A 27004-nucleotide genomic window follows, 5' to 3' on the forward strand; every position below is an offset into this window, starting at 1 on the left:
GTCTTCACCAGCGTTCGTGGGGGAGGGGGCGTTTAAGAGGCTTATTTTAGTCACTAACTACCCGAGATTAAATTCCGTGAGGAAAGGGAGCGGGAAGGGCAACAGGGTGCTCCAACATGTCTCCCGCGTTTCGGCAGGGGAGATCCCTCCGGGAAAGCATATTATCAGCGCCTGCCCACCGTACGAAGAATAACGTTTTCATCCCCCCATCTCTCTCCCATGGCATCCTATAATCAGCTTTCCCCCCCCCCCCCCCATTTTAGCATTGGGTCAGAGGTCACGAGCCAGCTGAGCTCAAACCCTGGTGCATTGTAATCTCGTCAGGAGCCAGGCGCGTCACGAGACTTTTGCACAGTAGCCGGTCAGTTCTGATTCCTAAGCAACACACAAGCAGCTGAACATGGGTTTAGCATTTTGGCGCTCCCCACCCTCAGAGCTCAGGAGGTTCTGGAGGGGGAGAATAGATTTTACGTGGCACCTGGTACCACAAAATTAAACACTGTAAACGAGTAAGGCTTAAGAGATTTGCTCGGGAGGGGAGGTTCAGGCCGCGCCCGAGAGCGAGAGGGAATCGTTCTTGATTACCACGGGGTGGGGACCACGGGCCGCGCCAGCCAATGGGGAGGCGAAGCCAGTCGAGGGCGGGATGGGAGGGGTGTGCGCGCCGGATTCCGCGCGCCCAACTTCCGGCGCGCGTGGCGTGCGTTCCGATCCAGAGCGCTCGGCGAAGGTCTACGCGCCATCCCCAAGGTCCCCCCTGGATCGCCGGGTGAGTTTCCTATGCCTCTCAGTAAAGTTGCTTTACGGTTTGGTTTGGCGGATTTACTCTCAGGCATGAGATGAAACTATCTGAACCGGTTTGGCTGTAGGAATTGTCATCTCGTTTCCACATACCATGGGTGAAGGTTGGGCATGTGCTTTTTCAGTTTTAACTGAGGTTTACAACGGGTCTGTCATTTTCTCTGCTTTAGGTGTCAGGGCCCTTTTTGTACCTTTATGCTTTTTTTTATGTCATGCACCAGAATTGCATATTTTCTTGTTAATTCCGTTCTTTGTCTCTAGCAAGTTACTTAATCCCATTTTGCAGTTGGTTTCTATGTTGTGTTATTCACCAAGTCTTTTGAAATGGCTTTTCTCTGTTATGTTATCCATTCAGACGACTGAGGCCCAAGAAGGTTAAGTCCCTCCAGGTTTCCCAGCTAGTAAGTCTTAACCCAATCCCAGGTCTTCTGACTGAAGGGCTCCTAGCCTCTCCTGGATGTACATTCCCTCAGTCTTGAGTCCTAAAACTATTTCAGAGATCTATGGCGATAATCCTCTCACTGCCCCTGTAATTCACACTAATGTCTTCTCTAGATTTAAAGGTATATTTATTTCAAATATTTCAATACACATGGCAACTCTATGTTTTCCATTAACCATTTTCCTTTCTGAGATAACTTAGTAAATTTTTTTCTTCTTCATATTTTCAATTGTATCTGAAGCAAAATTGCTTCTGTTGGAATCTCACCCTCTGATCTGTGTGACCTGCAGCAAGTTACTTAACCTAACTGAACCTCAGATATGTTTATCAGAAAAGTGGATAGTAATCCTATCTGCCTCATAGAATTTTAAAATTAAAAGCTTTTAGAGTAGCATCTGGCAAGAAGTGCTCAAGAAGTGTTTTTATATTATCAATTTAGATTTTTCTTTAAATATGTATTCCTAGTATTTCATAAGTAACTGATTTCAGTTTTTCCTGTTACCAGTTTGCATTCTAATTAGATGTCTTCTGAAAATTAGTAAATGAATATGACAAATATGACAGATTATTCACTCTTTTGGCTTTCTAGAATTTCTATCCCTGAAGCATCAGTTTAGACAAAAGTAATCAAATGTAGCATGTTAGCATTCTTTTACTACTGAGTGTATGCACTTGTAATAATTACTTAAAAATAAATGGCATTTCAATTCTTACTATGCCTCATAAGGCACATTCTTAATTCCACCTTGTAAGATGCATAGAAATTGAATTGCAGACAGTAAGAGCTTAACCAAGGTCACATGCTAACTTGAGCGGAGAGATAGTTACCCATCCTGCTCAGCATCAGATGCCAGAACTAAGTGAGAGGTGTTTAAATTTGATTTTTGCCTTCTCCACCAATTTCCTTTGGGAGGAGGGGGCTGCTGCATCCCATGGGCTTAGCTGCCCTTTGGCACGTGGGATCTTCCGTTCCCCAACCAGGAATGGAACGCACATCCCCTGCATTGGAAGGCAGATTTTTAACCACTGGACCACCAGGGAAGTCCCTTTGCCAGCATATTGCACTTAAAAAAAAAAGATTTATTTACTTATTTGTATTTTTGGCTGCACTGGATCTTTTTTGCTTTTGCTTTCTCTAGTTGCAGAGAGCAGGGTCTACTCTTTGTTGTAGTGCATGGGCCTTTCATCATGGTGGCTTCCCTTGTTTTGGAGCAGGGGCTCTAGGGTGAGGGGGCCCAGAAGTGCTCCCAGGCTCTAGGATGCTAGCTCAGTAGTTGTGACACACATACAACCAATGCTCCAAGGCATGTGGGATCTTCCCATACTAGGGATCCAACCTGTGTCTCCTGCATTGGCAGGTAGAGTCTTCACCGCTACACCACCAGGGAAGCCCTGCACCAGCTTCTTAAATGGGGATCAGCAGACTATAGCTCTTGGTACCAATCCTTCCTACTACCTGTTTTTGTACAGCTCACTAAATAAGAATAATTTTTATGTTGTTAAATGGTGGCGGGGGGGGGAATGATATTTCTATGACAGTTATGCAAAATTCAAATTGCTATATCCATAAATAAAGTTTTACTGAAACCTAGCCACACTTAATTCTGTATAAACCTCTTACAGCTTCTTGTTGCTTAGAGCAGAAATAGGCAAACTATGACTACAGCCCATGCCTGTTTTGTATAAGTTTTTGCTGAGCATAGCCAGGCCACATTTGTCTCTTGTCCAAGGCTGCTCTTTGTGCTACAATGGCAAAGTTCAGTAATTGCAACAGAGACTATATGGCCATCAGAATTTATTTATTTATTTGGCTGCATTGGGTCTTCTTTGTGGTGCACAGGCTTCTCTCTAGCTGTGGCACTCAGCTGCAGCACAGTAGTATATTGTGCACGCCAGCTACACGGCATGTGGTGTCTTAGTTCCCTGGCCAGGGATCAAACCCATGTCGCCTGCATTGGAAGATGGATTCTTAACCACTGGAACAACATTAAGACTCATTTTTAACTGAGGTTTGATGGTTATTAAATCTTCTAAAAGTGAAGCTCTAGAAAGGGTGATTGTTGGTAGTTTTTGTTTTTTTTTAAATCAAGCTCTCTAGGCCAGTCTGCCTTATTTCTAAAGTACCACGCTAATCCTTAAGAGTACAGTCATATTTCTTAAATTATGAATCCCAGTTTAAAACGGTCAACTGTGGTTTTCTTTCTGCAGCTTTCATCTTCCTGCTGAATTCCTGCTTTGCAGATAGCGCAATGGCAGCCCGAGTACTTGTCATTGGCAATGGAGGACGAGAACACACGCTGGCCTGGAAACTTGCACAGTCTACTCATGTCAAACAAGTGTTGGTTACCCCAGGAAATGCAGGCACTGCCTGCTCTGAGAAGATTTCAAATACTGGTAATGACTTTTTTTAAGTAAAAGTGAACAATTGTAAATGATAAACTGTCAACCACATCTGTTCTTTGTAATAGTCAATTGCTGTTCAGATTTGAATGCTTTGCTTAACCCAAAAATGTATGTGGTAATTTGAATAGTTGCCATATGTTATAAATTTAAGGTATCCTGTTGTTCAGAGTATAGCGCTTCCTTACCTTAAATTAGTTTAAACCTTTAAAACATGTCTAATAAGAAAGTCACAAAGCAGTACCTAATACAGATTCAAGGTGTTTGGCTATGTATTTTGGGGAATGAAAAATTGTGCAGAGTAATTTGAGACTTCAACCAGATTAGGAATGGTGGCCCAGATACAGTGAAGTGGAAGAGTGCCTATAAAACCAGCTCATGCTCAGTATGTGGTTGATCCCAGTACTACTTAGAACTTCGTCGAGAAAGAAGATTTACCTCATTGGTAGGTTGGGAAAGTGAGGAAGGTCATAAAATCACCGTTCTATTCTTAGCTTAAACATCTTTGCACAAAGAGCCCCTGCCTGGCTGAGTTAGAAATAGCCTCCCAATTTACTTCACATCAGATTTGCCTAACTTTATTAGTTTGCTTGGATAGTCATAACCCAGTATTCCCATAGTGAAATAAAAGCATCCTAAGTGTAGGGACCCTATTTGTGTGTATGTCTTAACTCAGTGACTAGGACAGTTATCTAGCACATAGTAATTTTTAGTAAATCTTGAATGAAAGACATTTAAAAGGCCAGTTTCTGAGTATATTCTCTGATACACTGTTTTGTTTATAATCAACACTAGTGATATGAACGCTACAGTCAGGAGAGTACAGCTCTTGGGAAACTTCCTCAATTCTCTGTCACTGTAGTGATAACAGAGAATTCAGCTTTGTTGGTTAGCCTAATGTACTCTGCTCTGAATTTCTCATGGTGAAACTCTCCTGCAACACTAAAGGAAAATCATCAATTGATTGGCATACCAGAGTATAGTACTTAAACTTCAGCAAGACACTTACTTATTATACCTTAAACAAAGTATGTTTATATAAACAAGATGGGTTTGTTTCTTTTCTCTTTTCACAGACATCTCAATCAGTGATCATACTGCCCTTGCGCAGTTCTGCAAAGATGAGAAAATTGAATTCGTAGTTGTTGGACCAGAGGCACCTCTAGCTGCTGGTAAAGTTCATTTCTATTTATTGTTACGATTTATACTGTGCCAACAGGAGCTTGGAGATCATCTAATCTCATACATTTTACAGATGAGGTTTCCTAATACAACATTACCTTGGGAAAAGTTTTCACTCTCTTGAAATTTATGGATTCTAGGATTTTTTTCCTCCGAAGAATTACTACTCTGGATAATATAAATAATAATATGATTAAATTTGAATGAGAGATCAAATTTGCAGCCATGAGAAATATTTTATTTTTATTCTGCTCTGTCCATATATTTGAATATCACATAAATTTTTGTTGTACTTGACTCATGTGTAAATAGCATTTTGTTATATCCTGTAGAAAGCAAGAAAAATGTTCATGTTTCCTATTCTCTGCCATCTGCCTTATCTCAGTGTAGATTTAGTCTAATCCTAATGCTTCAGAATGAAAAGGCCCTGCACAGACCTGACTAAGGCTGCTTATTTTCATCACTAGGAATTGTTGGGAACCTGAACTCTGTGGGAGTTCGGTGCTTTGGCCCCACAGCACAAGCAGCTCAGTTAGAGTCCAGCAAGAGATTTGCCAAAGAGTTTATGGACCGACATGGAATCTCAACTGCAAGATGGAGAGCTTTCACTAAACCTAAAGAAGCCTGTGACTTCATTATGAGGTAGATAGAAGACAGCCTGTGAAGGGCAGTTATCTTGTTATCTTATTATGATATTGGAATGTATGAGTCACTGTTACAAGTTTATAGTAAGGTAATTCTAGGGGAAAACTCATAGAATATAGATTGCCTTTTTCCAACATCAAAATAAAATGAGATTCACTCTTGTGGCCTTGCAGAAGGATAAGCTTTTTAACAATTCTGCTGAATAGTTTATAGGGGGAAAGGATACATTTGGTTCTGTAGTCATGCACTGTTAGCCAAATTGACATAGTGGCATCTTACAACGTTGGAGAAGGCAATGGCACCCCACTCCAGTACTCTTGCCTGGAAAATCCCATGGACGGAGGAGCCTGGTAGGCTGCAATCCGTGGAGTCGCTAGGAGTCGGACACGACTGAGCGACTTCACTTTCACTTTTCACTTTCCTGCATTGGAGAAGGAAATGGCAACCCACACCAGTGTTCTTGCCTGGAGAATCCCAGGGACGGGGGAGCCTGGTGGGCTGCCATCTATTGGGTCACATAGAGTTGGACACAACTGAAGCGACTTAGCAGCAGCATCTTACAACATAAAGGGTATGGATTTTTTTTCATAGCTAGAGAGAAGAATCATCACTTGGCCTTCTGCCACCACTGTTCAATCCTAAATCTTGAAATTAAACATCCTGTTCTTTATTCTATGGAAAATAATGAGCAATAAGTGAATGTTCGAAGATACATGCCTTTGCCTTTTTTTTGTTGACACATCTAGCTACTTGGTATGTTTTTGTGTTCAGTTCAGTTGCTCAGTCATGTCCAACTCTTTGCAACCCCGTGAACTGCAGCACGGCAGGCCTCCCTGTCCATCACCAACTCCTAGAGTTTACTCATACTCATGTTCGTTGAGTTGGTGATGCCATCCAACCATCTCATCCCCTGTCAACCCCTTCTCCTCCCGCCTTCATTTTCCCAGCATCAGAGTCTTTTCAAATGAGTCAGTTCTTTGCATCAGGTGCCCCAAGTATTGGAGTTTCAGCTTCAACATCAGTTCTTCCAGTGAACATTCAGGACTGATTTCCTTTAGGATTGACTAGTTGGATTTCCTTGCAGTCCAAGGGACTCTCAAGAGTCTTCTCCAACACTACAGCTCAAAAGCATCAATTCTTTGGCGCTCAGCTTTCTTTGCAGTCCAACTCTCATATCCATGACCACTGGAAAAACCATAGCCTTGACTAGATGGACCTTTGTTGGCAAAGTAACATCTCTGCTTTTTAATATGCTGTCTAGGTTGATCATAACTTTTCTTCCAAGGAGCCAGCGTCTTTTAATTTCATGGCTGTGGTCACTATCTGCAGTGATTTTGGAGCCCAAGAAAATAAAGTCTGTCCCTGTTTCTGGTGTTTCCCATCTATTTGCCATGAAGTGATGGGACCAAATGCCATGATCTTTTTCTGAATGCTGAGTTTTAAGCCAACTTTTTCACTCTCCTCTTTCACTTTTCATTAAGAGGCTTTTTAGTTCTTCTTCGCTTTCTGCCATAAGGATGGTATCATCTCCTTGTCTGAGGTTATTGATATTTCTTCCAGCAATCTTGATTCCAGCTTGTGCTTCATCCAGCCCAGTGTTTCTCATGATTTACTCTGCATATAAGTTAAATAAGCAGGGCAACAATATACAGCCTTGTTGTACTCTTTTCCCGATTTGGAACCAGTCTGTTGTTCCATATCCACTTTATAATTGTTGCTTCCTGACCTGCACAGAAGTTTCTCAAGAGGCAGGTCGGGTGGTCTGGTATTCCCATCTCTTTCAGAATTTTCCACAGTTTGTTGTGATCTGCACACTCAAAGGCTTTGGCATAGTCAATAAAGCAAACGTTTTTCTGGAACTCTCTGGCTTTTTCAGTGATCCAGCAAATGTTGGCAATTTGATCTCTGGTTCCTCTGCCTTTTCTAAATCCAGCTTGAACATCTAGAAGTTCACAGTTCACCTACTGTTGAAGCCTGGCTTGGAGAATTTTGAGCATTACTTTGCTAGCGTGTGAGATGAGTGCAATTGTGTGGTAGTTTGCACATTCTTTGGCATTGCCTTTCTTTGGGATTTGGATGGAAACTGATCTTTTCGAGTTCTTTGGCCACTGCAGAGTTTTCCAAATTTGCTGGCATATTGAGTCCAGAACTTTGACAGCATCATCTTTCAAGATTTGGAATAGCTTAACTGGAATTCCATCACCTCTACTAGTTTTATTCATAATGATGCTTCCTAAGACCCACTTGACTTTGCATTCCAGGATGTCTGGCTCTAGGTGAGTGATGACACCATCGTGATTATCTGGGTCGTGAAGATCTTTTTTGTGTAGTTCTTTTGCGTATTCTTGCCACCTCTTCTTAATATCTTCTGCTTCTGTTAGGTCCATACCATTTCTGTCCTTTATTGTGCCCACCTTTACATGAAATGTTCCCTTAGTATCTCTAATTTTCTTGAAGAGATCTCTAGTCTTTCCCATTCTATTGTTTTCCTCTATTTCTTTGCATTGATCAGTGAGGAAGGCTTATGTCTCCTTGCTGTTCTTTGGAACTCTGCATTCAAGTGGGTATATCTTTCCTTTTCTCTTTTGCCTTTCGCTTCTCTTTTCAGGCCTCCTCAGACAACCATTTTGCCTTTTTGCATTTCTTTTTCTTGGGGATGGTCTTGATCCCTGCCTCCTGTACAATGTCACGAACCTCCTATCCATAGTTTTCGTTTTAGTTATTCTTATTTATTCTTTATTCTACGTTGAAGTTTATCGTTTTCTAGTAGCCAGATTCCTTGGACGTAACAATGTAGTTACTTTCTGTAAGTCTCCTGGGTCTCCAGGTCTACTCAACAGAAAAAACTACCAACAACAGTTTCTGACGTGTACTTGGAGCAGTTATGTATCCGTGCTTATACTGGTCCATGATTCACTACTTTGTATCTTAAAGATCTTTCCTTACCCATGCTATACTGCTGCTATTTCTTCTCCCAAAGATTTGTTGGTATGCTCTCAGGGTAGGTGAGAAAAGCAAAATCGTATGTAACGTCTGATCACAGGCAACTACAGAGGAATACAGAAGAAAAGAATCCTGATAAGAGGTGCATCAAAATGGTGTTAGCTGTTTTTTTAGTTGTTTTTAGTTTTTTTCTGCTTTTTAGTTGTTGCTATAGCATATCATCACAAAATCTGAAAGTATTTTAAACTTTTGAATCGTAAGGATTTACTGAATACTGAAACTTCCTCTGTCTTCACAGTGCAGACTTCCCTGCTTTGGTTGTGAAGGCCAGTGGTCTTGCAGCTGGGAAAGGGGTAATTGTTGCCAAGAGCAAAGAGGAGGCCTGTGAAGCTGTCAGAGAGATTATGCAGGTAAGTTGATCCTTTTGAAAAACTTTCATAATTTTCTAGTCACACTGGATAACTACTCCCAATTTTTCAAATACTTACAAATTCTTATCCTCAAGATGAGGAAAATGGGTAGTAGTTACTGTTTATAATACTATGTATTATAATCCATCTCTGTAAAAACAAGTATCTGTTCTTGGAGTCTCAAGTCTAAGAAAAGTGAAACAATGTTAATATATATTGCTTTTTATTTTAATATATTTTGCTTTTTTTTAATGAAAAAAAAGTATTTTTGGCTGTGCTGGGTCTCACTGCCATGCACAGGCTTTGACCGCAGGCTGACAGGTGGCCACTCCTCACTGTGGTGCCCCGGCCTCTCACTGTGGTGGCCTCTCCTGCTGCGGAGTGCAGACTCCAGGCACATGGGCTTCAGCAGTTGCAGCACACAGGCTCAGTAGTTATGCACGGGGGACTTAGCTACTCTGCATCATGCAGAACTCTCCGAGACCAGGTATTGAACTCGGGACCCCCATACTAGCAAGTGGATTCCCAATCACTGGACCACCAGGGAAGCCCCTAATGTTTTGCTTTTATGATCCATCTTGGTTGTTTTGGGTTTCTCCATCTTTTGGAAATCTGCTTTCACAGACACTACGGTATAATTACTATAACCAAATATAATTGTAATCGGAAATAAGAGTGAAGAAGTGATGATGAAAACATCTGTTTTTCTGTTGCTTTACTGAACCTGGAAAGGAGGCTACCCAGGAGGGTTCTAATGATGTATTCATTTCTTCTGTACCAGTGCTAACTCTACATCACTGCCACTTTAAAAATAGGAGACATTCATATGTTCCTATGTGGCTTTCAGAAAGGGAAAGAGAAATTATAAACTAGTGCATTGGTTCATTATAGAAATGGTGCAAAATGAAGCAGCTGATTAAATAAGTAATGAAAGCTTATAGTTTCTCTTTGTATTTTATCTCCAATAAGGGTAAAGCTTTCGGAGAAGCAGGAGAAACAGTTGTCATTGAAGAACTTCTTGAAGGAGAAGAGGTGTCTGTATGTATATCCATCTTTTGAACTTGTATAGAGTATACGCTGTGTTATCTGATCTATGATCCCCAAAAAAGGCTTGATTTGTTCTGGTTGCTTCAACCAAGAGCATAAACTGAGCAATACAAAGGAATTTGTATGTGTTTAGTATTTTGGATACAAATGAAAAAGTAATTTATCTTCTTTTAATCACCCCTAGTGTATCAGTAGGGGAACTGGACTTATATCACACATTATCTAAAGAGGGGGAAGGTTGAACTATTTTACTTTAGGGAGTAGCTTGACCTGCCCCTTGACCAACCTAGCTCAAAAATTATAGATCCTTCCGAATTGAATATACAAAATCTTTTGATACTTGATCTAGGAAAGTTATTTATGTTTTAAATCATTTTACTTAAAAAAAAAAATCTAACTGGAGTTAAGGTATGTATAGTTCTGCTTATGAAATTTTTTTTTTTTTTAACTTTTTGGCATGGAAGGTTAAGTGGACTGTTTGTTTTTTCTGCAGTGTCTGTGCTTCACTGATGGACGGACTGTGGCCCCCATGCCCCCAGCACAGGACCATAAGCGATTGCTGGAGGGCGATGAGGGCCCCAACACGGGAGGAATGGGAGCCTATTGTCCAGCCCCTCAGGTAGCCATCATTTGGTCTTTGCAAAGAACTCTTTGACATTTTTACTTTTTCAAGTTTGTTTTTGTTTTTTTCCTGTAAATGACATTACGAATCAGCAAATTGGTTTTCCTGATAAATGAAAAATATCTTTTATGGCCTCACTTTGGGACTAAACTTTTCTAAAAGCCTTTGTGAAACTAACTTTGTGGATTAAACAGATCCTTCCAGCCCCTCCTTTCTACACCCTGTTTTTACCCCTTGAGCCAGTTATAATCTGGAATTAATTATGCATCTTTTGGATATCCAGGGCCCAACAATAAGTGCTTAGTAAGAGTGGGTGTGTTACATCAAGAAGCAAGTCAGACTATCATTTCTTCTTCTCTTTCTACTATAATGGATAAAGTATGTTTCCACACAATTCCTGGACAGTTTTATGAAAAATCTGCATTGCTGCTGCTGCTAAGTTGGTTCAGTCGTGTCCGACTCTGTGCGACCCTATAGACGGCAGCCCACCAGGCTCCCCCGTCCCTGGGATTCTCCAGGCAAGAACACTGGAGTGGGTTGCCATTTCCTTCTCCAATACATGAAAGTGAAAAGTGAAAGTGAAGTCGCTCAGTCGTGTCTGACTCTTAGCGACCCCATGGATTGCAGCCCACCAGGCTCCTCCGTCCATGTGATTTTCCAGGCAAGAGTACGGGAGTGGGGTGCCATTGCCTTCTCCGAAATCTGCATTGAGTATATTATAAATAGCACTTAAAAAAATAGCACTTAGAAACTCTCATTTCCTTTCACTGATGATAGTTAAAATTGTGCTGATAACATGGTGCCCTTTCGATATTTTTCTTAACTAAAAGATTAAAAAACAAACATGGTTTACTTTAGACTCTATGTATTAAAACTACCATTTGGTGAAAATGATTTTAATATAAGAACTAACTCTAGCTCTAATTTTTGTAATTTTATAAACTCTAGATTTTCAACTTACAGGCTTATGAGGTATGCAGACTATATTGGAAGTATACAAAGGAGCCTCAATGTGGGTGAGGACTTTTTTAGTTTAATACCAATTACATTTAAATATTTCTCTGTATTCCCCAGGTTTCTAAGGATTTGTTGCTAAAAATTAAAAATAATATTCTTCAGAGGACAGTGGATGGCATGCAGGAGGAGGGTATGCCATACACAGGTAAGCACATGGATGTCATTGTGGACATGATTCATGGAGGAAGTTTACAGCATTTTCTCTTTTTTTAAACGACTTTTTTATTGACCATTGTTGTAACATTGGTTATGGTCATTCCAAAACCTTGAGTCTATATTCTAAATTTCATAGTCAAAATACCCGCCGCCGCCGCTGCCACTAAGTCGCTTCAGTCGTGTCCAACTTTGTGTGACCCCATAGATGGCAGCCCACCAGGCTCCGCCATCCCTGGGATTCTCCAGGCAAGAACACTGGAGTGGGTTGCCATTTCCTTCCCCCATGCATGAAAGTGAAAAGTGAAAGTGAAGTTGCCCAGTCGTGTCTGACTCTTAGCGACCCCATGGACTGCAGCCTACCAGGCTCCTCCATCCATGGGATTTTCCAGGCAAGAGTACTGGAGTGGGGTGCCATTGCCTTCTCCGAGTCACAGTACAATGTCTGCATTAACGATTTTTTTTTTCTTTTTTAATGAAGGTGTCCTCTATGCTGGTATAATGCTGACCAAGAACGGCCCCAAAGTTCTGGAATTTAATTGCCGTTTCGGTGATCCAGAGTGCCAAGTGAGTAAAAAAAGATGCGTGCTATTTTAATCTTAGGATTTTTCAGCCTTGAAATAATTATTACCTTTGAGAAATATAATGCAAATTCTGATATTTCAGTGAATAAAATGTCCCAGGAGAATTGAAATTTCTCTCAGTTGTCATACTGATTGTGTGTTTTCCAGGTGATCCTCCCACTTCTTAAAAGTGATCTTTATGAAGTGATTCAGTCTATCTTAGATGGCTTGCTCTGCACTTCTCTGCCTGTTTGGCTGGACAACTGTGCTGCCGTAACTGTGGTCATGGCAAGTAAAGGTTATCCAGGAGACTACACCAAGGGTGTAGAGATAACAGGTGAACATCAGGGAATGCAAGGTTGGGAGACAATGTGAACAGTACCGCAGTAGGCCTTTGTCCCATGGAAAGCTCCCTGTAAGGGTGTGAGGCCATCAGTATCTTTTCAGGGGTTCTTAACATAACTCTGTTGCTTATTGCTTGGATATGGGTGTCCAGATACCTAAAATTGCTGTATTTAGGAACTGCTATCCATTTCCCTTTCTGCACAATGAAGACTTACATGGGCCTAGCCAAGTTTACGGAGAATCACCCAGTCCTGCCTTTCTTGTCCATCCTCTGAGAGCCAGTAAGATAATAGGAATATATGAGTCAGAGGAACATAAGTTTAAACTACATAGGTTCAGGTCAGTTCATTCGCTCAGTGTTGTCCAACTCTTTGCAACCCCTTGAACCGCAGCACGCCTGGCCTCCCTGTCCACCACCAACTTGCAGAGTTTACCCAAACTCATGTCCATTGAGTCAGTGATGCCATCCAACCATCTCATCCTCTGTCATCCCCTTCTGCCTTCAATCTTAGGGTCTTTTCAAATGAGTCAGCTCTTTGCATGAGGTGGCCAAAGTATTGGAGTTTCAGCTTCAACATCAGTCCTTCCAATGAATATTCAGGACTGATTTCCTTTAGGATGGACTGATTGGATTTCCTTGCAGTCCAGGGGACTCTCAAGAGTCTTTTCCAGCACTACAGTTCAAAAACATCAATTGTTCGGTGCTCAGCTTTCTTTATAGTCCAACTCTCACATCCATATGTGACTACTGGAAAAACCATAGCCTTGACTAGACGGACCTTTGTTGACAAAGTAATGTCTCTGCTTTTTAATATGCTGTATCAAGGATGTTGTAAATTTGAAATATAAATTTCAGATTTCAGGATATGATCTCTGATCACAGATTAACCCCTCCCCCAGTTTGCAGTATACCCATAGTCACTTTGATGGCAGAATTAAAGTAGTTTCAGAACTATAGCCTTCTCTTTTGTTTCTCTTTATAGGAGGTGAGGCATCTATCAGTAGTTAAATGATTGTAACCAATTTATATATAACTCAGTGTTTTGTTTTGTTTGTTTGTTTGTTTTTTAACTCAGTGTTTTAAAATGGTAAATAAGTTCCAGACACCCTATTTACTGTCTTACCCAGACAGGAAGTCCATTGCCCTATAAATACCACACATGGTAACTGGGCAGTTAGGAACTGATTGCCTTTTAAAACAAAGAAAGGGAAGGAATAGAATCAAGGTCATTGTATTGGTAAAATTTCCCTAAAGTTTTAGTGACAAGTGTAATAGTTTCTGATGCCCCAATATTAGATGCTACTGATACCACCAGGTCAGGCAGCAACAGTTAGAACTGGACGTTGAACAACAGACTGGTTCCAAATAGGAAAAGGAGTATATCAAGGCTGTATATTGTCACCCTGCTTATTTAACTTCTATGCAGAGTACATCATGAGAAACGCTGGGCTGGAAGAAGCACAAGCTGGAATCAAGATTGCTGGGAGAAATTATCAATAACCTCACATATGCAGACACCACCACCCTTATGGCAGAAAGTGAAGAGGAACTAAAGAGCCTCTAGATGAAATTGAAAGAGGAGACTGACAAAGTTGGCTTAAAGCTCCACATTCAGAAAACTAAGATCATGGCATCTGGTCCCATCACTTCATGGCAAATAGATGGAGAAATAGTGGAAACAGTGTCAGACTTCATTTTTTTGGGCTCCAAAATCACTGCAGATGGTGATTGCAGCCATGAAATTAAAAGACGCTTACTCCTTGGAAGGGAAGGTTGTGACCAACCTAGATAGCATATTTAAAAGCAGAGACATTACTTTCCAACAAAGGTCCGTCTAGTCAAGGCTTATAGATGTGACAGTGAGATGCTGAAGAAAGCTGAGCCCCTAAGAATTGATGCTTTTGAACTGTGGTGTTGGAGAAGACTCTTGAGAGTCCCTTGGACTGCAAGATCCAACTAGTCCATCCTAAAGGAGATCAGTCCTGGGTGTTCATTGGAAGGACTGATGCTAAAGCTGAAACTCTAGTACTTTGGAGTTGTGCAAAGAGTTGACTCATTGGAAAAGACCCTAATGTTGGGAAGGATTGGGGGCAGGAGGAGAAGGGGACAACAGAGGATGAGATGGATGGATGACATCACCAACTCGGTGGACATGGGTTTGGGTAAACTCCAGGAGTCGGTGATGGACAGGGAGGCTTGGCATGCTGTGATTCATGGGGTCGCAAAGAGCGGGACACGACTGAGCGACTGAACTTAACTGATACCACCAAATATTTGGGTATCTATGACTAAATGCCCCTATCTTATAGAAACACCAAGAGAAGATATTATAAACCACTGTACTTCAATTTTTTTAAAAAACTTTTTTTTTAATTGATACAGAAAAAATTTAACATTACCAAATACAGTGCTAAAGAGAAAAGGAAAAGGACAAACTGAGGATATAAAAATTTTTTTTAATTAAGAGGTTATCTTTGTATGAATTGCCCACTGCATAATTTAGAAAATATAGTTTAGTAATATTTAAAAAGGAAAAGCAACCTTATCTAGTTGGCTGTGGTAAAGCAAAAAAATTCTTTACCTCTAAAGTAAAAAGTGATCAGGATTTATTCATTGATGTTTAAGTTTTTTACTTTTCAGGAGAAAATAACTGACTTCTAGTACCAAACTTTTCAGAGCTTGCCTTTTTTTTTCCCTTTATTGAAATAATCATTTTTACATGAGATCTATGATAAAAAGCTTTAGTGTAATACAGTTGTCACCCTAGAGCAGAACAGGCTGTTGTTAGAAGGAAGGTTCAATTTACTGTTATATCACATAATTCCTTTCTGTTAGGATTCTTGTGAAGATTCATTTAAATGAAATAAAGATTTTACTTTTAAAAAACCCTCTCGAATAAGCCACAGTGTATAATATTATTACTGTAATTGGTGTATCAAATATGCTTTCTCTTACAGGGTTTCCTGAGGCTCAGGCTTTAGGACTGGAGGTGTTCCAAGCAGGCACTGCCCTAAAAGATGGCAAGGTGGTGACTAACGGGGGTAGGGTCCTTACTGTCACGGCCATCAGGGAAAATCTCATCTCAGCTCTTGAAGAAGCCAGGAAAGGACTTGCCGCCATAAAGTTTGAGGGAGCTGTTTATAGGAAAGACATCGGCTTTCGAGCCATAGCTTTCCTCCAGCAGCCCAGGTAAACTTCTGACCCAGGTGATCATAGCACAGCTTTAAAACTGGCAGAGATGGTGATGTAGAAAACTCCACTGAACCTGAACAAAGGCATTCTGTATTTTGAACTCTGAAACTGGTCCAGTTTTGATTTGCATTTAGTCTGAATCAAAAGTATTAGTTATATTCAAATGAAATGGAAAAAACTTCGTGGTAGCTCATATTTGAAATGTGCTGTTAAAAGGTTTTTTTCACATTCTACATTTTAGGTGTATGCAATAAGCTGTCAATTATTCAAGAAAAATAGGGGAAGGGATTTTTATTCCTTGATTTATCATATATTTACGTATTACTGTTATATATCTTAGTTATCCTGATTTTGTCAAAAGAATTTGAGATGTAAATATTGGTTATCTTTACAGCTTTGATTATACTATAAATTTTACCACTTCATTTGGTCATTGCATTTATATTACTGAAGTGTATTTATAACTTCACTTATTGTCATATATAGCTATTCCTTTGTAAAATATGAATAAACTATTAACTGCTGATGTGGGTGTCTTGATCTTATCATAGTATGTTCATTGAGTTCATGTATGAGAAATACTTGTTTTAGGACAAAATGCGAGTAACATGCTAAAATTTTGTTTTTTTAACTTTTAAAATGAGTAGATTCTGGGCTTTCCTTGGTGGTCCAGCAGTTGAGAAGTCACCTTCCAGTGCAGGAGGGTGTACAGGGTTGATCCCTGATCAGGAAGCCAAGACCCCACATGCCTTGTGGCCAAAAAACAAAAACAAAAAACAGAAGCAGTATTGTAACAAATTCAATAATGACTTTAAAAATAATCCACATTTAAAAAAAAGAAATTAGATCCTATTGAAATTTCTAATCAGTAGAACTTCATTTCCTATCCTAGTGTGACCCTGGACTGCCAACTTTTTTGTAGTTAGCCGCCAAAAGTCTCAAATCTGTTTGTTCCCTGGCATCTTGTTTCTAATAAAACTAGAGGTATTTCTTTCGATATCCCTGAATCCCACTAGGCCAGTGTTGTTTTTGTAAGGCTAGATCACCAAAGTCACAGTGCCATTTAACATGACTGGGCTTCCCCAATGGCTCAGTGGGTAGAAAATCTGCCTACAGTGCAGGAGACATAGAAGACACTTTCAATCCCTGGGTCAGGAAGATCCTCTGGAGAAGGAAGTGGCAACCCACTCTAGTGTTTTTGCCTGGAGAATTCCACGGACAGAGGAGCCTAGTGGGCTACAGTCCATGGTGTTGCAAAGAGTCAGACAGGACTGAGCAAATGAGCACTAAATGGAATGCTCTAGCTTGTTGGCACTATTACAAAGATGGAAATGATGCATTGAATATCATTACCTGGTTTCGGTGGGGTTTTGGTGTGGGGGTTTTTTTGTTGTTGTTGTTGTTTTTGAGTTTTTAAAATCATTTCTTACAGTCTTTATAAGAAAACTGATACAGTTCTCTATTACTGCAGTAAGAGCTCAGTTTCATTATTAAGGGATTTCTTTCTAGAGTTCTTACCATCATAATTTTCACTTTTTTGACTCAGTTTTGGTACTCTTTCCTTCCCATACCAAAATTGAATAGAGAAAGGTTGTGGCCAAATGTTGATTTATTTACCTGCTTCTGACAGATACTTCTGGAAGAAATAGACAAGTTAGAGAAGTAGTTCCAAATAGTGATTATCAACTGGGGAGGTTGTTTAAACATATTTCAATTCCTAGGACCTGCCCTAGACCAGCCAAATTAAAATCTCTGGATGGGGCCAAGTACATTAGGGGATCTGAAAAATGCCTAATGAATATCTTCTGCTTTAAATAATAATTTAAGGTTAAAATTTTCCCTGGTGATGTCTTAGTTTATTTTTTGAACTTTTTAGGGGCCTGACTTACAAGGAATCTGGGGTAGACATTGCAGCTGGTAATATGCTGGTCCAGAAAATTAAACCTTTAGCGAAGGCCACCTCCAGACCAGGTAAGTCAGATCCTGTCCTTTGCTAGTTCATCAACCATGACAAACAGTGTATATTGATTTGGGGCTTCGTAGATAACTGAAGAAAATGTTCCAGACTAATGCCAAGTTGCTGTAAGTCTTGTCCTCTTTAAGCCAAACTCATAGTCTTCTGCTTTCTTACCTCTAATAGTAGGGAAAGCATTTCATATCCCTAATCTTAAACTCAAAAGGATGTGTCTGCCCCTTCAATATCTGCTTTCTTGATCAGTCCTTTGCTGTTGAAATGCAGCAAGAAACAAATTTTCTCTCCAACAGGCTGTGATGTTGATCTTGGAGGTTTTGCTGGTCTTTTTGATTTGAAAGCAGCTGGTTTCACTGATCCTCTTCTGGCTTGTGGAACAGATGGCGTTGGGACGAAACTGAAGGTAATCAGACACTTATGTGAGTAAAGGCCTTTTGTGAAAGATATGAATTTACTGTGTATCAAATATCTTTCTCCTCTTGACATATATGCACTAAAGAGAACCATACCAAATATTGTTTTGCTACAATGGCTACATGTTTCTAATAACGCAGTGTCTTTGAGAGTATATCTGGGACAAAAGAGAATAATTCTGGACCAAGTAGCTTATCAAAATTTAGTGTTCTTTTGTCTTTAGGTGTTCACAGCACTAGCCAAAAGTCATTATTTGTTAGCCTTCTCTGATAATTGACAAGATACAGTTTGGAACTTACTGTCTAATGCGGATGTTTATACCCTTCGGTAGATTGCCCAGCAGTGCAGTAAACATGACACCATTGGTCAGGATTTGGTTGCGATGTGTGTAAATGACATTCTGGCACAAGGAGCAGAGCCCCTCTTTTTCCTCGATTACTTTTCCTGTGGAAAACTTGACCTCCGTACTACTGAAGCTGTTATCACTGGGATCGCCAAAGCTTGTAAAAAGGCTGGATGTGCTCTCCTCGGTATGCACTTCCATTTTAATCACACACCCTCACCGCGTTTCAGCCCTGCGTATAAGCCTGATTGGTGACTAGTATAGCCAGCAAGACAAACTGTGTGCCACACGATGAGGCAAACAAAATACAGACAGCACCAGCTAAGGAAAATTTAAACCTCGGTGCCCCCAAACCCTCCCCTCGAGGGTCAGACTCACACTTCAACACCATCAGCCAGGGCTTGTCTTCCCCCCTGACCCTTGGCCCCTGTTTGACTCCCATGTCTCTCAGTGGCCTCCCGGACAGACAGGGCAGGGACTTGTTTCCTCCTTACGGCCCTGCAGCAGAGGCAGGTCAGTTCCTGGCATTCTGACTCTTTAATTTAAGCCTTCATTTCCCACAGAAATGACACTAAGGATAAAATGTACCCAAGGTTTATAGAACTATTGCAGGAGTACATACGTGAGGGTTTTAACAAGATAAATTTGTAGGTTGACCAGAGAACAAAACTACCTTTTTTACATCCCCATTTCTGTGGACAGGCCTATCCCAAAAGCCAAAATTGCCTTTCAACCATCTTTTAGAACCATTCCTGATTTAAATCTGCCTGCCTAGACCCTGTCTTTATGGGATATGGTGGTAATGTGAACTTGATGTATTTATTAGGCCAGGGCATTTAGAGTTAGGCAGACCTGATTAAATCACTCTTCTAAGCCTGTACCATTATTGGAACATGAGGTGATTGTAAAGATCAAATGTAGGTGAAAGCATTTCTGAAACTAAACTGCTAGAGAAATGGCGTTACGTCCGACTGAGCATTCATTCTGTAAAAATAACGATGTTTGGAGGCTATATTCACCCTTTGTGGAAATTAGTGCTATTTCCCCTGAAATCATGCTTGGTTGAGAGTTCTGTTAGATGGCCCTTAGAGAACATTTTACTGAATGTTTGCAGAATACAGCTTCCATTTAATTGTCCTTTTGAAGAGTAGCTGGTGTCAGTCACTACTTCCTAGACAGGTGTATAAACATTCAGTGATTTCTTTGTTCTTGTTTTCTCTTCCTGCCAGGAGGTGAAACGGCAGAGATGCCTGACATGTACCCTCCTGGAGAGTATGATCTAGCTGGTTTTGCCGTTGGCGCCATGGAGCGGGATCAGAAACTTCCTCAACTGGAAAGAATCACGGAAGGAGACGCTGTTATTGGAATCGCTTCATCTGGTCTTCACAGCAACGGATTCAGCCTTGTGAGGAAAATTGTAGCAAAATCTTCTCTCGAGTACTCTTCTCCAGCACCTGGTGGCTGTGGTGACCAGACCTTAGGTACACACGCTCACGTTTAAACTCTCCTACTTGGAAATGTCTGAGCAGCCAGTCACTAGGGTTAGGCTGATTTCATTACTTAAAGTACTCTTAATACTAAGAGTATTAAGTACTAAAGTACTCTTAATACTAAGTACTCTTAATACTTAGGCTGTGGTTTGGCTGCTTAGACATTATAGAACAGGTGTATCTGGCAGGGTCACAGTCCTCCTCTGTTTCAGAATTATTTTTTATGTATGCTTTGGTTTCATTTCATAGACTTAAGTTTTTATCTTATCTTCCCAATATACAGGTGACTTACTTCTAACCCCAACCAAAATCTACAGCCGCTCACTGTTACCTGTCCTGCGTTCAGGACGTGTTAAGGCCGTTGCACATATTACTGGTGGAGGATTACTGGAAAACATCCCCAGAGTCCTCCCTCAGAAATTGGGGGTGAATTTAGGTAAGATCACTAAAAGGAAATTTTGCTCAGAAAACTATTAGAAGAAAAAATACATTATGGAAGGAAACTCTTTGGGTAGTTTAAATACATATAGGATTATACCCAGAAATTATTCATCATTTGGACTTCTTGTGGAAAAAATAGGACTGACCCTTTACCATATCTTTTCACTTCATTGGCCATGTTTATAAGGCATAGACCAAGTGAAGTTGCTCAGTCATGTCTGACTCTGCGACTGCATGGACTGTAACCTACCACGCTCCTCCGTCCATGGGATTTTCCAGGCAAGGGTGGGTTGCCATTTCCTTCTCCAGGGGATCTTCCCCACCCAGGGATCGAACCCAGGTTTCCTGCATTTTAGGCAGATGCTTTACCGTCTGAGCCATAAGGGAAGTCCTACATATAAGGCATACTACTACTAAGTCACTTCAGTCATGTCCGACTCTGTGTGACCCCATAGACGGCAGCCCACCAGGCTCCCCCCTCCCTGGGACTCTCCAGGCAAGAACACTGGAGTGGGTTGCCATTTCCTTCTCCAATGCATGAAAGTGAAAAGTGAAAGGGAAGTCGCTCAGTCGTGTCTGACTCTTCACGACCCCATGGACTGCAGCCTACCAGGCTCCTTCGCCCATGGGATTTTCCAGGCAAGAGTACTGGAGTGGGGTGCCATTGCCTTCTCCCACATATAAGGCATACAGCCCTGTAATTGACTTATATCAGATGAAATTTTCTAAGCAGATTCTCCAGAGGGTTGGTAAGCTTAAGCTCTGTCAAGATAGAATCAGGAACTTGCTGGGAGGGAAAGGGAAGTGGTAGTTATTAAATAGTCCATGTGCGGGATAAAGAGGACCCAAACCAAGGCATTGTGAAGAGAGACAGAAGAATCATTGTGTACTTAGCATGAAAAAAGAAGTCCCAGGTTTCTGGTTTAGTGGGTGCATAGGTGGGAACATGCATAGAAAGGAGAAGAGTAGATTTGAATAGAGAATGAGAATGCAGTGTTTTAAGTCTTTGACATGTTCATTGCAGTATTTCTGTGGGAAGTTAAAACAGTCTGAATCAGGGAGTAAACCATGTGAACGTATCAATTCCAAGCAAGGTTTTCAACATGACACTGGTTAGCAATGTCAAAAAGCAACTTGAGAGGGTAGATTCCACCCCCCAGATTATTGGCACAAGGGATGATAGCAGAGATACAGAGACAATAAGTGAAGATTGCTGTTTCAAGAAACTTATTGGTTGGGAATTCCCTGGTGATCCAGTGGTTATGAGTCAGCACTTCACTGTGGTGGCCTCATTTCAGTCCCTGGTCCAGGAACTCAGATCCTGCAAGCCATGCAGTGGGGCCAAAAAAAAAAAAAAGTTTTTAAACAGACCTAAGTCTAGCTTGTTTGTTGTTTTTGTTTTATTTTTTGGCCCCACTGCACAATTTGCATGATCTTAGTTCCTTTAACAGGAATTGAACCTGGCACGTCCTAATCACTGGACTGACAGGGGGTTCCCTAAATTTTAAAATAAATGCAGAGGGGCAGAGTATTGCTCTTAAACTTTCTATATAGCATAAGTTTTCTACAGTAGTAGCTGTATTTCCTCTAAGTCTGTATATAAGCCACTAGTTTTGCATCAAACTTAGGGTGTGTTTTGGTCATCGCTAAGATCCAACTAGACATTCTCAGAGGATAGTATGCCAGCCTTTACTGGAATTCAGCCCCATTAGAGCATCTCTTTCATCAGGGAATTTCTAAGGATCTAGTTAGTTAATGCAGCACAAAACTAATTGAGCAAAAATTTGCTCAATTGTGAATATTGGCCAAGTGTGACACAAAAGTGTTCTTAATGCCTTAGTACAGATGGATCCCCAGAAAGCTTCTGAAAGGCCAGTTAGTAGTTTCTCCTTATATAAAATAGCTGTCCTGGTTTTAATTTCCATAATTTTGTAAATGTGCATGCTTTTATACTTTGGGTCAACAGTAGATTAAGGAACAATTCTTGCCTGTTTTTAGATGCCCAGACCTGGAGGGTCCCCAGGATCTTCTCATGGTTACAGCAGGAAGGCCACCTCTCTGAAGAGGAGATGGCCAGAACATTTAACTGTGGGATTGGGGCTGCCCTCGTGGTATCAGAGGACCTGGTGAAGCAGACTCTGCAGGATATTGAGCAGCACCAGGAAGAAGCCTGCGTGATCGGCAGAGTGGTTGCATGTCCCGAGGGTAACCTCTTCCTTCAGTGGCTCTTAGATCTATAACCTTCAATATAACTGTGCCCTGCCTTAGGAGCTCTGCCTACCCATTGCTATGGCAACTATCTTTACACAGCTGTCACGTGGAAACATCCCAGCCAGTAATACCACGCGTCTCTTCATTTCTGCCTCAGGGTCTAACCCCTGTGTGTAGCAGTCACACGCACAACCACACCCTGCAGGAAGCAACCCTTGATCAGTGGGGTGAGAGATAATGAGTCAGCACCCACTTGAGAAACAGAAGGAGGGAGCGGTTCTAGGCACAGTCTGTCTACATGCCTCCTTTGAGGGTCCCTAGGATCAAGCCCAAGTTGCCCACTGCGGTGACCAGCTGAATAGCACACTCAGTATGAGTCTTCCCCATCACCATCCCCTGTCACTTCCCAGAGCAATCTCTCACGTGAGGACTTGGGTCAGGCTCTGCTTTGTGGCACAACTCAATTCGAGGAGCAGTGAGCAAGCACCCTGATGAGCCTGTATTACCCGAAACTCTGTTAGAAGCACTAGAAATTGGCAGAATGGCAGAAAACCCATTCAGATTCTCTAACAGAGATGTCAAGACTTGCTAATTTTGCCTTTCATTCCTTTACTGTGTAGGTTTCATTTTCAGGCAGGCTCTCCAAATACCCATAAGATGTCTTGAGCCCACATCCTTCAACTCACATTGCACTAAGAGAGGCCCTCTCTTTCTCAACATCCTATATCAAACCTTTGAATGGTCTTGCTTGTTCACATGCCTACCCTTGAAGCTGAGAGGTCATAGCACTAGTGTGGATGGAAGATTTACAGGAGAAGGGAGAGAACACTGGCAGGCACTAACATATCCACTTTATCTACAGTGCTGTAGCTTTTAGTTGAAGTGGGCAGTGTCCGCCTTCAGAAAGTTTCTATGAGTGAGTAATGATAAGTAAAACAAACTTACTATTTGTTTTAATCGTGCATATTTTGAGAATAAAATAACAGCGTTCTAAAGTGTTTTTAAAACACTTCTCTTTCCATATTACTGTTAATTCAAAGTTGTTCTTGATTTACTTATTGAGTACATTTGCACCAAAGGTTCTCCTCGTGTGAAAGTCGAGCATCTGATTGAAACCATGCAAATAAATGGATCAGTATTGGAGAATGGAACCCTGAGAAATCATTTCTCTGTTCAACCAAAAAAGGCAAGAGTAGCTGTCTTAATTTCTGGGACAGGTGAGACATGGCTCCCTCTTTACTACAGAGCTGTAGATATGCTCTTCGTTTTCTCCCGTTCTTCCCCCTAAAAAAACCTCCAACTGTGAGAACACTGTTAGTAGAATAGGGCTGAGGATTGTTAAGGAATGTTAGCTATTCTGCATCCTCAGTCCTTCCACTTTTCTCAGGCATTTTAGACAGCTTCTAAAGGAAAATTAGAGGGTGTTGGGAAGATGGTTGAAGAGAGAGAAGCTTTTCTAGATAAAATGCAAATTGTAACTTTTCAATTGTAGCTTTATAGTTGAAAAGTCTTAAGACAGTTGAGGCTTTTTTTAATTGTCAACAGTAATTTAGTACAAAATTTTCATTTGCCTCTTGTGGGCAGAGGGGTAAAGTAATAAGAGCATTGTTTTCTCTCATATGGATGGATACAGCACGATTTTTTGGCTTATGGGGTTGAACCCAGGCCTTTGGCAGTAAGTGGACAGAGTCCTGACCGCTGGACCACCCAGCAGTTCCCACCACTGTTTTAAGTGACTTTGCTATGAACATTCTTGTAAATACAGTAGGTTCATAAGTACATATCAGATTCTTTCTTTAAATTACATTATCAGAAATATAAATGCTTTACAAGTCTATTTTAAGGTTTCAGTATACTTTAGACCCGAGTTGATGGTAAAGCAAAATGATTGTAAGAGGTCAGTCATAGTGGTTTATTCTTCTTGAAAGTGTTCGGGTTTTTTTCTTGTTTAATTAAGCAGCTTGTTCCTCATCCTTCAGTTTTAACATGTGTTGAACTGTTTCTACTGCTATGCTCAATCATATTTTGTGCTTATGTTTTCATGAGATACTAATCCATTATTCCAAGAGGAAGGAAATGTAAAAGCTTCACATATTTTGCCAATCTTTACCAAGACATTTTTATTCAAAAACCTTGACCATTCCCTATTTGAAGTATGTAAACCTTTTAAAGAAGTATGCCTTCACCTGTGTTTTTTTGCCTTTTTTCAGGATCGAACCTCCAAGCTCTCATAGACAGCACTAGGGAGCCAAGTAGCTTGGCACACATTGTCATTGTGATCTCCAACAAAGCTGCAGTGGCTGGCTTAGATAAAGCAGAAAAAGCCGGGATTCCCACGAGAGTAAGTTACTTTGAAAAGTATCTTTACAGATTATTCAAGCTCATAATCTGCCCCTAAATGTTCTTAAGACATCTGGATTTGGGGTAGCTACTAGGCTTGCCTTTCCATTCTGGTTCATTCCTTCATTCTTGATATCACATTTGTCTTCAGATGGTCAATGTAGTCTATTTATAGGTTGGATTTTAAATTATTTTTGGTTAATTTGTTGGAGACAGATGGTACTTACCCATTTCTCTTCTAGGTAATTAATCATAAATTATATAAAAATCGTGCAGCATTTGACACTGCAATTGACGAAGTCCTTGAAGAGTTCTCCACAGACATAGTCTGTCTTGCAGGATTCATGAGAATTTTGTCTGGCCCCTTCGTCAGAAAATGGAATGGTAAGTAAAAAACTGTTTGATACCACATTGAGAAATCAACTGAAAATGACTCTAGGGTGGTTAATTTACCAAACCATTCCAGGCATGAGAGATCTACTATGACATTTTATTTTGACATACATAATAATTGAATTTCCTTTGCCTTTAGCCCAGAGAATGACCCAGTGATGACTTCTTATCCTTCTTCATCAGTTTTCTTTGGTGTGCTATAATTATGTTTTCTAAGATAGCTTAGATTGCTTTCACATTAATACAAATATAATTTCATCTTCTGGATAAATACTGGGAGGAGACTTTTTTCCTTGTTTAGAAGTGTGAACCACTGCCAGAAAATGGCAAAGAAGGTACTATTGTCAGATTTCACAGGATCCGCTGTTAATGTCAAGAGCCCTATAAGCCAGAGTAGACCCCTTCCCATCCAGCTTTGAGTTACTGCCGGCACCTGTTCAGAGTCCCTCATTGTGTCTTCATATGTGCAAGGCAGAAACCTGCTGCTCCCAGGGCCTCCTTGGATGAAAACGGGTATTTCACTTTTCCTCATTTCTGTCTTTGACAATGAAAACACCCAACCTAGAGAAAGCTTGCTCATGTTGACTCCTGATTCTAGACAGGAAAGTGTATATTCCAGATTCTGACCACATTTTAATTAATTTCCAGGGAAAATGCTCAATATCCACCCATCCTTGCTCCCTTCGTTTAAGGGTTCAAATGCCCATGAACAAGTCCTGGATGCTGGGGTCACAGTCACCGGGTGCACCGTGCACTTTGTAGCTGTGAGTATGGCTCGTGATTAGTATTTGAATGTCAGTTGCACTTGCCAGAGGTAACGTTCAAAACTTCTGCTTTCTTTTCCAGGAAGATGTAGATGCCGGTCAAATTATCTTACAGGAAGCCGTTCCAGTGAAGAGGGGTGACACTGTTGAAACTCTATCTGAGAGAGTAAAATTAGCAGAACATAAAATATTTCCCTCAGCCCTCCAGCTGGTGGCCAGTGGAGCTGTACGGCTTGGAGAAAATGGCAGAATCTGTTGGGTCACAGAGGACTGAAGCGTCATCCCCCGGGAATGGAGACAGCTGAGAGCATTGTAGGTGCTGCAGGGGGACTTTTATCCTGGACTCCACCTAAAAGATGTGTGAGACATCTGTGTGTTGCCTCCAGTGGTCTTTCAGGTTTTACCTGTCTGGGGCCTTCTTGTTCATAATCAAACTAGGCCTTCAGAATTCCTTTTACTTTCAGCCAAGTATTATACCAAAACTTAGTCTTTTCTTTTTCAAAGAGCTAACAAGTCTAAAAAGTTAGTATCTTGTCCTCATATTGTATATCTGTACTAATTTGAATTGAGACTTCTCGATTTATTCTGATCATAAGTTGTTATCATAAAATTTCTGGGTAGTTCCCATTGAGGGATAGTGTTCTCTGTGCTTTGAAGAATCATTACACTTTCCTGTAATAATTGACGATTTCTATAATACCCAGATTTCAGCTTCACAGTTTGGGAGGATACAAGGCAATCTACTCAGACCAGTAAAGCGTTTATTTTTTTTTTTTAATGTTATTTAATTATTGCAATAGTAATTTTCTGTTTTTCATAACATGTACAGATTCCACAGTGTTATGGATTAAACAGTCTTCTGTCTAAAAAGCA

General features: G+C 40.8%; 1 protein-coding gene across 2 annotated transcripts; it reads left to right on the top strand.

Annotated features, from left to right (window-relative positions):
- Positions 1–339: 339 nt before the first annotated feature.
- On the top strand, positions 340–27004 carry GART (phosphoribosylglycinamide formyltransferase, phosphoribosylglycinamide synthetase, phosphoribosylaminoimidazole synthetase). 2 transcript variants are annotated; one of them, XM_070784742.1, is made up of 22 exons: positions 340–361; positions 3452–3637; positions 4720–4815; positions 5293–5467; positions 8712–8823; positions 9793–9861; positions 10364–10489; positions 11567–11654; positions 12144–12229; positions 12394–12562; positions 15529–15760; positions 17640–17734; positions 18029–18138; positions 18481–18679; positions 19722–19973; positions 20266–20418; positions 22422–22628; positions 23714–23851; positions 24845–24975; positions 25217–25358; positions 26016–26131; positions 26214–27004. In XM_070784742.1, the coding sequence occupies exons 2-22, from the start codon at positions 3493–3495 to the stop codon at positions 26403–26405; spliced, it is 3033 nt and encodes a 1010-aa protein (XP_070640843.1). In that variant the 5' UTR covers positions 340–361; positions 3452–3492; the 3' UTR covers positions 26406–27004. The 2 variants fall into 2 exon arrangements, with proteins under 2 accessions (XP_070640843.1, XP_019828197.2); XM_019972638.2 differs by lacking the exon at positions 340–361 and adding an exon at positions 630–769.

The sequence above is a fragment of the Bos indicus genome, chromosome 1, assembly GCF_029378745.1.
Source record: "Bos indicus isolate NIAB-ARS_2022 breed Sahiwal x Tharparkar chromosome 1, NIAB-ARS_B.indTharparkar_mat_pri_1.0, whole genome shotgun sequence".
Taxonomy (NCBI): Eukaryota; Metazoa; Chordata; class Mammalia; order Artiodactyla; family Bovidae; genus Bos; species Bos indicus.